Source organism: Canis lupus, chromosome 23, assembly GCF_003254725.2.
Source record: "Canis lupus dingo isolate Sandy chromosome 23, ASM325472v2, whole genome shotgun sequence".
Lineage (NCBI taxonomy): Eukaryota > Metazoa > Chordata > Mammalia > Carnivora > Canidae > Canis > Canis lupus.
The window spans coordinates 30719613-30731647 of record NC_064265.1 but is presented as its reverse complement, the minus strand read 5'-3'; the positions used below and the strand labels follow the sequence as shown (position 1 = coordinate 30731647).

Genomic DNA, 12035 nt, shown 5'->3' with positions numbered 1-12035 from the left:
CTGCATGGAGCCTGCCTCTCCCTCTGCCTGTGCCTCTGCCTCTCTTTCTGTATGTCTCATGATTAAATAAATAAGAAATCTTAAAAAAAAAAAAAAAAAAGAAAGAAAGGGGAGAGACAAAACAAGAATCAAGCATTTTCAACTGCAGCACCAGAATTTTAAATAACAGTAACATTAGAACAATACTAAAAGAAATATGAAAATATTGTTCTGTTCTTTTGAGGCACTAAATTTAGGTAATTTAAGAACAGAAATATATAATGTTGAATTTAAATAACTTCTAAGATTTCACCTGGCTTTCAAATTCCTGTTTTGGATTTTAAAAGTTCTACACATTATTAAAATTTGTACTCAAAACGAAAACTTTACTAAGATGGTTACGGTTAACACTTTCTGAACACTCTTGAGAAACACTTTCAAATGTTATCTCATATAATCTCCATAAAATCCTAGTAAAGGTGGGCTTGCAACCCAGAACTGGTTGACCTCAGGATCCATGCTCTTTTCCCTATAGGGCACCAGGCTGCCTCCTGAATACCACCACTGCAAGCATGAGTGGCCTTGATATACAGATTCAGGCAAGTTGACACCAAATCCTACTTACCTGGCTGAAGCCTTAAAACGCTCTAGGAACTGAAGTCTCAAGCTCTCATGGCCAGGGAGATCAATCAAAGTCAGGCTAGTGGCCTACAGATGACAGTAATAACATTAAATAAATGTTTTGGTCCTTATTCACGTTCACAACATGAACTTTTCATATGAGATTTCAGGTACAAGAGTGTCCATAATCAAAAAAATGTTCACCATAATTAATTAATCAATCAAATAAATGTTCACACAGCATCTTCTATTTATAAATCACTAGTAGGGGCTCCTGGGATTTAACAGTGAGCAAAAACAGACATGATCCCTGTTCCAACAGGGTTTATAATATAATCAGAAAGATCAACACAATGTAAAATTACAAATAAATGTAAAATTACAACTTTGATAAGTGTTCTGAGGGTACATAAAAAACCTGACCCTGTCTGGGGGAGTCAGAGAAGTAAGATCCATCTGAGGTTGGGGAAATATACTAGTATGAATAAAAACAAAAACATGTGAATGTGAAAATAGTAGTGAACATTCACAAACTAAATAATGTAATTGGAGATCTACACTTTATCATATAGCATGTTATCATTACAGGGACCCCCCAATCTTTGTTAACAACAAAACATTCCTTTACGTGTCTACTATAATTTTTTAAATATTTGTCAACTAGACATACTGTTTATTTGTTCCAACTGTCAATATTTTGTGTCAATCACTGAAACAGGGAGGCAATGTGCCCATTCTGAGCTGACTCACTAAGCACCCACTTAAGTGCTGTTCATTCCAGGCCTTCTTCCTTAAGCTCAGAGTCAATCTGGATATGGCTATGCTCAGTAAGACTCTCTGGTATAATTCTAGTAAGTTTATCAGACCCTTGAACGTGTTCCCGATTTTCTACCTTATCCATAGCCAGCCCTAACCACTGTTCAGCAGGAGCAAGTCAGCAATATGCACGGATCTGACATAATTACAACTGGATTCATTATGACCTGTCACTGAGTCTGCATAGTCTTTTATGGGCAAAAATATGATGTATGCAAAACAAACAAACAAAGATGTATGCTAGCTTTTAAAGAAAAAACCACACTGGTAAGAGTCTGGGGATTTCAGGTTAGGATCGATTACCGTATTTCATAATCAGCAGTACACCACTATAAGGAATTTAAAAAGACACATTAATAGATACATTACTAACTTGAGAGAGACTAGATCTAAAACATAGGAGGGTGGGAAGGTGGGAGGAGTTTAAAAAGGGAGGAATGTTCTACATTTTTCTCTCTCTCTCTTTTTTTTTTAGAGAGAGCATACATGGAATGGGGGCAGAGGGAGAGGTAAAGACAATCTCAAGCAGGCTCCATGCCTAGCACAGAGCCCTATGCAGGGCTTGATCTCATAACTCTGAGATCATGACCTGAGCCAAAATCAAGAGTCAGCTCCTTAACCGAGCTGAGCCACCCAGGCGCCCCTACATCTTCAATAAAAATATGCAAGTCTCATATGTAAAGTTTTCCAAAAGCCATATTAAAAAAGTAAAAAGATATAAAGTTAAATTAATAATATATATCATTTAACCCAATATATCTAAGAAATGTTTTTAACAAGTAAAAAAAAATGTCAAGGGGACGCTTGGGTGGCTCAGCGATTGAGGGTTCGCCTTCAGCTCAGGTCATGATCCTGAAGTCCTGGGATCGAGTCCCACATCAGGTTCCCTGCATGGAGCCTGCTTCTCCCTCTGCCTGTGTCTCTGCCTCTCTCTCTCTCTCTCGCTCATGAATAAATAAATTTTTTTAAAAAATCAAGAAATGGTTGGTATTTTACTTTTCTTTTTTTTTTTTTTTTTTATTAAATTTTTTTTTTTTTATTTATTTATGATAGTCACAGAGAGAGAGAGAGAGGCAGAGACACAGGCAGAGGGAGAAGCAGGCTCCATGCACCGGGAGCCCGATGTGGGATTCGATCCCGGGTCTCCAGGATCGCGCCCTGGGCCAAAGGCAGGCGCCAAACCGCTGCGCCACCCAGGGATCCCAGGTATTTTACTTTTCATTCCAAGTTCAAGATCTGTTGTATACTTTACACTTCTAGCACCCCTCAATTTGGACTAGTCACATTTCAGGTGCTCAATAGTCACACAGAGCCAAGTATACCCTGGAATATCCAGGTCTAAAGTATACCCTGGAATACCCCACTTAAAAAAATCTGGCACAAGTCCCTCAAGAATTAAAGATCTCTCAAACCTGAACCTCCAAAACCTAAAATCTTGGGAGTTTAAAAAAGACTGGGCTAGGGCCTGATCCTGGAGACCCGGACCCTGCATGGAGCTTGCTTCTCCCTCTGCCTGTGTCTCTGCCTCTCTCTCTCCCTCTTTCTCATGAATAAATAAATAAAATCTTTAAAAAATAATAATAAAAAAAAGGACTGGGCTAGAAAGAGCACATTATTGAAAAAAGCAAAAAGTATTTGTAAGACATTTAGAAGAATGTCTCTTTATCTCTGTTTACAATATTTAATTCTGGAGGCACCAGAAAAGGGGGCAGGAGGCAAAGAAAAGGAGAAAAGCTCTCTAAGATAACTATTTTCATTCATCTCTCTATACATCCACCCCTCAACCAGCCCCCACCCTTTCTTCCACTCATCAAATACTTATTTTGCATTATAATTGACTTAGCAGTCACTATCCACATTCTGGAGCTACATAGGTACATAAAATGTCCTTCTGGTGATTCCTAACTGGTATCTCAAATGTCACATGCATGCTCTTTAAGATATTCACCACAACAATGTATAACCAAAAGATTTTAACAAACTAAATGTTTGTTAATAGAGCTCTAATTAAATAAGAACTTAATTGAATGGTACAGTCACATAATGGAATACTATGTAGTTCACAAATCAATCAGGGTGTACTATGTGTACAAATGAGGGAAAAACAAAACAACTCAACTCTATCAGTCATACTGTTAAAAAACAAAAGAAAACATGGGGCACTTGGGTGGCTCAGTGGATTGAGCACCCAACTCTTGGTTTCAGCTCAGGTCCTGATCTCAGGGTCCTGGGATGGAGCCACAGGTCAGGCTCAATGCTGTGCTCGCAGGGAGTCTGAAGACTCTGTCTCTCCCCCTACCCCTCTCCTGGCCTGTGCACATGGTCTCTCTCTCTCTAATAAATAAACAAATCTTTAAAAAAACAAAAACAGTGGGCAAAGGAAACATTAAAAAAAACAACAACAACAAAAAAAAAACTGGGGTGCCTGGCTGGTTCAGCTGATGGAACACAGGACTTCTGCTCTCCCGGTTGTGGGACTGAGCCTCATGCTGCATGAAGAGATTACTTAAAAATAAAATCTTAAAAAAATTTAACAGATACACAGATATGTTTGCATATGCACAGACTATCTGAAGGGTACACAGGAAAATGGTTAAGTTATTGCCTCTAAGGAGAAGACCTAGTAGGGACAGGAAAGGCAAAATTTTCACTGAATATTCTTCTTAACCTTTTGAATTTTCGTTCCATATACATATATTACCTATGCAAAATATAAGAAAGGCTTAATGCTCAACCTCTAGAACTCATGGTAAAGTTGGAAAGACATAGAAACAAAAACTAGTAAAATGTAATGTAACATCTGTGTGCATGAAGTACAACAAAACAGGATGGCATGATTACATCTGCTGCTTGGATGGCCAAAAGCAGAATTTGTCACATGGATTCTATTATCCATAAAAATAAGCTATGAATGGTACCTACACCCTTAGACTAATTTATCCTACAAATGTCTTTCATGAAACACCAAAGTAAAGTAAAATTCTCAGATTCCCAACATTCCATGAACCCCTTACCCTGGTATTGTTGACCCTGTACATAGCAGAGCTGTCGGTGATAGAAGTCTGAGTGTCCCTATAAAGGCCAGTTAACAACTGTAAAAAAAACAATATAAAGGAGATCAGAGTAAATACATAAATAGCAAATCTAAAGAAAGCAATTTTATTCTAACTCTCCAATGGGCCAGGTCAAATAAATGAATGTTGCTTGCAACAACTGAAAAAGACTATATTGTTTTTTTTCCTTGTAGAAAAATCTGATTCATTGCATCTTCATTCCCCTTTCCACAATGAAAAAAAAAAAAAAACTAGTTTCAAATGGTTTGGTGGCCAAATTTACCAAACTTCTACAAATATTTTTAATTATCACAAATCATTATAAATTATATTTCTGTAGTGGAAGGGAAGTAATTTATCCTCTCAAAAGGAAGAATAAAAGGTAGTTCATAAAACTGCCCCCAAAACGGGATAAGGACTAAATAACAGTATCTGGCAGGTGCAAGAAAATAGAAAAGGTCAAGAAATTCCAGTTCACAAATTTTTCAAGAGTCTTTTCAAGTTTTTCAAGTCTTCAAGTGAGTCAAGAATTAACTCCCCAGGGATGCCTGGATGGCTTAGTGGTAGAGCATCTGTCTGCCTTTGGCTTAGTTGTGATTCCAGGGTCCTGGGATGGAATCCTGCGTCAGGCTCCCCACTGGGAGCCTGCTTCTCCCTCTGCTCATGTCTCTGCCTCTCTCTATCTCTCATGAATAAATAAATAAAATCTTAAAAAAAAATTTAACTCCCCAAATTGTGAGCATCAGCTCCCTTTTCCAAAATGAACTATGACTTCGCAGGGATAATGGGATGGCCTAACATTTCCTATCAACTTTAGAAGAGGTGTAAATCAAAGCATTTACCCTGACAAACAGTAATGTTTTCCCAGAGTTGCAGAGGCCAACAAGAAGAACAGCTCTTTGACTGCTCCTTCTGCTCCGGATGAACTTCCAGAACACTGTGGAATAGAGAGAAACGACCAAAATTATGCCTTTTTCCCCAACATAAATAACACAAGCTATTCTAAATGTTTTACATTTATTTCAGTGCACATTTCCAAACATTAAATGGAATGAAATTATATTAAATGGTTATATCATATTTGAGCATATTATGGAATCTATATCACACAAATCAATTCCCATCAATACCGTAATTCACTCTAAAAGAATTTTTATTAGACAAACTTAGGAGCGCTTAACTTCCTTACACAGGACAGGTGAAAATGACATTTGGGCTGTTCTATACTATGAACCATTTGTAAATGTCTTACTCTTGATGTAAACATCTCTGAAACAAGATAGAAGGTTTTTTAACCTTCAAGTAGCCCTAAACAGGAGATTGACAACCGCATCTGATTCACAGAGGGTAGCTGGTTTTTTAACCTCTTCTGAACGTTTGATGATCTAAATCGTAGGGTGCATATTAAAAACACTATGTTGATCTAAAAAGAAACTGGAGTTATAGATACCTGTCATTAGACACCCAAAAGCCCAGTATTTGGGGGACATCTTGGTGCTTGACTATAAAACCTTTATTTTAATAACTTTTCCCCCTGTGTAAGTTACTATTAATGGTTTGTCATTCTCTAGGATATTAAGCGGAAGCAGATGCTCCCTACTTTTCATGTGGAAGTGGACCAAGGTCTATAAAGAGTGACAAAGTTAATGACTCAAAAAAAAATTATATATATATATAATATATATGCCTTGATCATCAATAGTATGCCTGAATGGTCGGGGTAGAGAAATTAACAGAAGTCTCTCACAGAACCCCTCATTCGGCTGGAACTTCCCTGGTATTTTTGCCGCCGTTATAATCATTACCGTTGTTAGTGTTCCCAGCGGGAAGGTATGTGCTGAGTGAATGGAGGGCTGGTTCTTGGATTCCCCATAAACGTGGGGGTGTTGTGCCCCCAGGCTTCTAACGTGGAGCCTATTTATCACCGTCCTTCCCTCCGGCTCGGCTCGGCTCGAGTCTGGCCGCCTACTCGGTCATTAGGCCCTTCACGGAGTGCCAGCCACTATCAACTGTCAACCCTGCTGTGTCTGCACCCCCACCCCCCGACTGTGGACTCCTCAAGCGCAACCTTGTCTTATGCACTGTGTATCCGCAGCGCCCAGGAAGCAAACTTGGAGTTAAAGACCTGCGAGTCTAGGTAGAAAGAGCAAAGAAAAGGGGGGGGGGAGGGGAGGGAGCTGGGGTCGGGGGAGGACCGCGCGCTCCAGGCGTGGCAGGGGCAGAAAAAGGAAAAGTAACCCGCGCCCCCAAGGACCAGGACGTCACTCCAAGGTCCGCAGGAGAGCCTCTTTATTGCAGCGCTACTCCCGCGGCTGCAGGCAGCAAGGCAGGTTAGATGTGAAGCGGCGAGTCTCCGCCCGGCGTCCGCGGTCTCCACGAGCCCGTCCAAGCCCGGAACTGCGCCTGCCTACACCCGCCCAAACCACCGGCCGCCTGTTTACCCAGCGTCAGCAGCACCGCCAGAACCGCCACCACGACTGACAGCAACGTCGGGTCCCTCTGCTGCAGCTCCTGCCGCAAGGAGTCTAGGTAGGGCTGGAAGGCTCCCCCCACACCACCACCGTCCCCCATCCGCCGGGACTCCGCGGCAGCCATGGCTGAGATGCGTGGTCTCCAGCGCCGCGAGAGCGACGTGGCCCTGGACTCTGCGCAGGCGCCCGAAGCGGAGCATCACGGGAGTTGTAGTTCCCACGTTGTATTTCCTCCTTCAGGGGCGGGGTTCCGGGAGGTCCCGAAGGCAGTGGCGATGCTCTGGGACGCTGTCCGCCGAGCGAGCGGCGTTGCACGGTATTTCACGAGTGACACGCTTATCCCTTAAGGTAGGAGTTAAATGTCGCCGCCCTCTTCATGGGTGTTGACGGAATGATGGATGCATAAAATGAATGGCTTGAGAAATCTTCACGGAGGCTTTCCAGTCGCCCCCTTAGAGAGGGGAGTCTTGCGAGGAACTCAGGCATTACACAAACATTTCATCTGAGTGCAATCCGGCGTGGGGTGTGACAGAGGATGTATGATGCGATACGGGGATACAGAAAGGGACGCTTAGTACCCATCATAGGTTCAGAGACCAGCTCCTGGAGGAAAATGACGGGAGCTGAGGCCACGAGGGATGATGGGTGAGCCTCTGCAGGTGCAAAAGGACAAAGAGCGCCTGAGTAGCAGAAAACGAGCAATTCGGTGTAAATCCAGGGCTGCAGCTGAGATTTTTGACATTGACGGGAGCAGCTGGGAAAATCAGTGCGCGGGGTAGTGGTGTTGAAAACTGCAGCTGTCATTCCTGCCTGGAGTGGACAGCCCCCGCTATGCCAGGCACGTAGGTGAGACCAAAGTAGCCAGTCCTTCCAGTTTTCGCAAAGAAGCCAGAAAGGGAAATGTTCCCCTTTTCAAATTTCGGCAAGTAATGAAAAACAAACAAAAACACCCAACAACTTATCACCCAAATAAAACACCCTAGGGAGCCCGAAGTGGCCTGCCTAGGGACTGCAGAGTTGCAGCCTGTCACGAAACTGGTGTCCTTTCCGCAGAAGTGGCAAGAGATGAAGCAGGAAAGGTTGGCAGGAACGACCTGAAGGGATTTTGTGCTATGCTAAGGAACCTAGACTTTATCCAGATTATATATATATATAAAATCCAGAATGGGATAAGAAGTTTCAGTTGGGGGTAACATAGATGACTGGCAGATAGAGAACTGTGATTGGAGAAAGACTAAGGTAGGGAGGCCAGCTGGGGGTTGTTGCAGTGTTTTGGCAAAAAATGCACGGGGTGTGAACCAGGAACAGAGGTAGTAGTGGAAAGGAGGCCACAGATTTGAAAGATATGTAGGAGGAAAACGTATAGGATGCGGTGACTAATTGGATATGCTGAGTTCAGATAGAGAGTTATCAAGCCTGCATCTGAAGCAGCTGGTGTGGAGTCCTGAAAAGATCAAAGTTCATAAAGTGAATTAGGGAGGGACTTTGGGGCTGAGGGCATAACCAGAATGAAAACCTCTCTCTTCTGTATAGTGAGTTTCAGGTGCCTCTAGGAGTTCTAAAATCTTATATTAAGCAGGCGATAGAGTAAACAAATGTAAAGCTTCAGCAATAGGCACTATATTTTCATCTGAGTTTCAGACATAGATAAGTGGTCATTAAAATCAGGGACAGAATGAAAAGTGAGGAGGAAGAAACCCACAAAGATACCTAAAAAGGAAGAGTCGGTGATGCAGGAGTAAAACGTGTCCTGGAAGTGGTCAGCAACATCTCTTGTTTCAAAGGGGCTCCCGTGATGAGGGCTTGAATGACAAGTGAGCTCAGAAGGAACGGTGAGGTAAGGGTGGGGCACAGGTATGGAAGCAAGGCTGGTAGATGGAAGGGAGGGTAAATAGTGAGGATAATCGCTAACATTAATGAGTGCTTGTTGATACCAGGCACTGTTTTAAATAATTTTAATTTATAACTTTGCATAATCTTCACCTATTATTCCAATTTTGCAGAGGCAAACTGAGGTAACTTATCCATTAAGCCCAGGCAGTTGGGCTTTTTTATGCTTAACTGTATGCTCTAACATAGTACAATTCATTTTCCTGGCCTTTCATCGATAAATGTAGGCAATAGGGAGTCCAGATTAAGAAAGGATGTTTAGGAGGTGAGGTTAAAGAGGGTTAACCAACTACTTTTATTTTTATTTTATTTTATTTTATTTTATTTTATTTTATTAGTGTCAACTACTTTATTTTAAATTAGCATTGTCAATTAAAATGATCAGAACTGACAGTAATTTTACCATATTCTCTCTTTCTTTCTTTCTTAAGGTCCTGGCCCCTGCTCTGTATCCATCACCCAGCGCATGTACACACAGACATACACATCACTCCTTTCTAATAACCATTGATTCCTCTGCTAGGAGCTAAAAATTCAGGGAAGGAAGAAGGGCCAAACAGGAAAACACCTACCATAACTGCCCCAACTGTATACGAATTTTTAGTCAGAGCTATGTGAATGAGAAAGTTCTGCCATGGTGGTAAAGTTTGGGAATGATGAAAGGTTTTAACAAGAGACAGACTTTTTTTTTTCAATAGGTTTCCTGGGTAAAGGCAGGAGAAATGTGCACACCTTCCACACTCAAGTGAGAAAGTGGTGCCATTCTCAGGAATGAGAGCAGGAGAAGATCAGCTGCTTCCTATCCTTTCACATCTCCACCAACACACACTTCCAGGAGGTGAGCCCAGAGGAAGGGAGGCAGATATTGACTGCTGCTTACTGAAAGTGTTCTCTCCTTCATTCAAATAGCAAGTGGAGAGTTACAATGAAATAAATGTAGTGACACAATTTTTCCTCTCTTGCATTAATTAAAATGTCTCATTCACCAGACACTTTTTTCCATCTTCTATTCCCAGTAGCTCCAAAGTACAGTAGACACAATCTCAGACCCAGGGACACCAGTCACATGATTGGTGAATGATCAGCCCTATCAAGTGCAGTAAACAGACTCAGGAATGAGAGAATTACAATTAAAACTAAAATTTTCACAGTTGGGGGACGCCTGGGTGGCTCAGCAGTTGAGCATCTGCCTTTGGCTAAGGGCGTGATCCTGGAGTCCTGGGATCTAGTCCCACATTAGGCTTCCTGCAGGGAACCTGCTTCTCCCTCTGCCTGTGTTTCTGCCTCTCTCTCTCTGTGTCTTTCATGAATGAATAAATAAAGTCTTTCAAAAAAAAAAAAGAATAAAAATAAATAAAATAAAATTTTCACAGTTGGCAGATGGGAAGTGACTTTGGCCAGGGTAGCTTCAGGGAATTGAGTGGAGCAGAAAACTGGTTTCTGTGTGTTCAGCCATTAATAAGTAAGGCATGGAAAGAGTGAGCCTCCATCTTTCAGAAGAAGGAGAGGAGACAGGGCAGTGACTACTGTGGGAATCAGGGTAAAGCAATAATTTTCAGATGTTCCAGTGGTTCATTTTTCCAACCCCCTAGAATCAGGACCTGACTCAAGTATACCTGATGAAATTAATTTAAAATATTGGTAAAATATGTAAGTCTTCTGTATTCTTTTTCTGTACTCCTTGAACACTCCATCTCAGTAACTCACTCAGCATCCTCCTTCCTGCCTCTTCCCCAGCAACACACACACACACAGAGCCACATACACTTGATTCTATTATGATGATCATGCAGACACTTTTCAGAAAGAATTCCTACTTGAACTATACCCAGGGTGGCTGTGGCACCATGACCAAAGCTGTGAAAGAGGTCAGTTGAACATTGAGCTCTGAAGGAAAGGTTCAGATGCACAAGTCTTTAGTCAGATCGTATTTTTAAAAAAATCCTTTCAGGCCAAACATTTAGAAAACAATGACGTTTTTAAAAGATAACACCAATAATAATGTTTATTTAATGTTCTACAGAGGTTCCACCGCTGAACTGTGAAACCAGACAAACCACCCAGGCCAGTGAGGCCCCGAGGGAACTTATGGGTCACGTGAGCTCCCATCACCATCTGGTGTGTCTCCGCCTCTTGGATTTTAAGATGTATGGAAAGTGCAGGCCTCCAGGAGTTCTGTGGGACAGAGAAGAGAAGTAGGACAGTCAAAAATCTACCTATATTTATTTTCTGTTGAATGAATGAATAGTTAAGCCTGATAATAAAAGCACTCAGACCCATTGGGATCTGATGGGTGGACCAGGCCCTTCTCTCAGTGGCCTTCTCCACTTGCCTGTACAGCTCCTGTGTCTTTCTGGGTAGTACTGTATACCAAACATGGTTTCCCTGCCCTGCATCATCCCCCACCTTGTGTCTCATAGGCAGAGCTCCCACATCTAAATCCATATAGCTGGGAGGAGCCTGGTAGGACTGTCCTCTCTGATCCCCTTAGACAGGTGAGGAACTAATACAAGCACCCAGAACATGCCACTTTCCATGCTAGGATCTGGAAAAGGAGCAGAGAATGCAGAGCCAGGCTTTCTCCCCTTATGGAGGATGTAGGGTAGGTGACTGTAACCTAGGTGCTCACAGCAGTGACTGTGGATAAGCACGTTCCTTACATTGGAATTAAGGGACCCTGGTACAGACTTGCTAAATCAATATTCCCCAGCCTGGGAATCAGTATTTTAAGGACCATGGCTCACTTACATGCACACAAAACTTAGAGCATAACTTCCCTCCATCACATGTTCTTTTCTCACATCTTCCAAATGACTTCACGTGATTAGATGATGTCCAACATAATTATAGTGCAAAAATGTATTTTATTGTACTGTAATGCTTAGAAAACTGGTGTTCTGGATGAGCAGTACGTACAGCAACTTTATGGTTATAAAACTTGTCATTGTTCAAGCTCGCAAGAGTAGCGCTGTATAAAAGAACCTTCTGCAATGGTGGAAGTGTTTTGTCTGCTCACCTGTCTGGAGCTACATGAATTGTGGCTGGTGTGGCTGAGGAACTAGATTTTTAATTTTGTTTAATTTTAATTAATTTAAACTTAAATTGACTTAGGTAATTAGAGGCTACTGTATTGGCTGATGCAGCTCTGTATAAAAATGAGTTTACTGCACATGGGCATGGACACATACAACCTCTTCCTTTTCTT

General features: G+C 41.9%; 1 protein-coding gene across 1 annotated transcript in view; it reads right to left on the bottom strand.

Annotated features, from left to right (window-relative positions):
- The window catches only part of LOC112661212 (serotransferrin-like), a 53560-nt gene that overhangs the window by 17132 nt on the left and 24393 nt on the right, over nt 1–12035 (bottom strand). Inside the window, exons 17-23 of the mRNA XM_049099603.1 lie at nt 10978–11005; nt 8651–8808; nt 7519–7593; nt 6911–7138; nt 5312–5406; nt 4431–4508; nt 605–687 (exon numbers count right to left, since the gene is read on the bottom strand). Of these exons, the coding sequence (XP_048955560.1) occupies nt 605–687; nt 4431–4508; nt 5312–5406; nt 6911–7138; nt 7519–7593; nt 8651–8808; nt 10978–11005 (745 nt within the window). The remainder of the gene's footprint in view (nt 1–604; nt 688–4430; nt 4509–5311; nt 5407–6910; nt 7139–7518; nt 7594–8650; nt 8809–10977; nt 11006–12035) is intronic.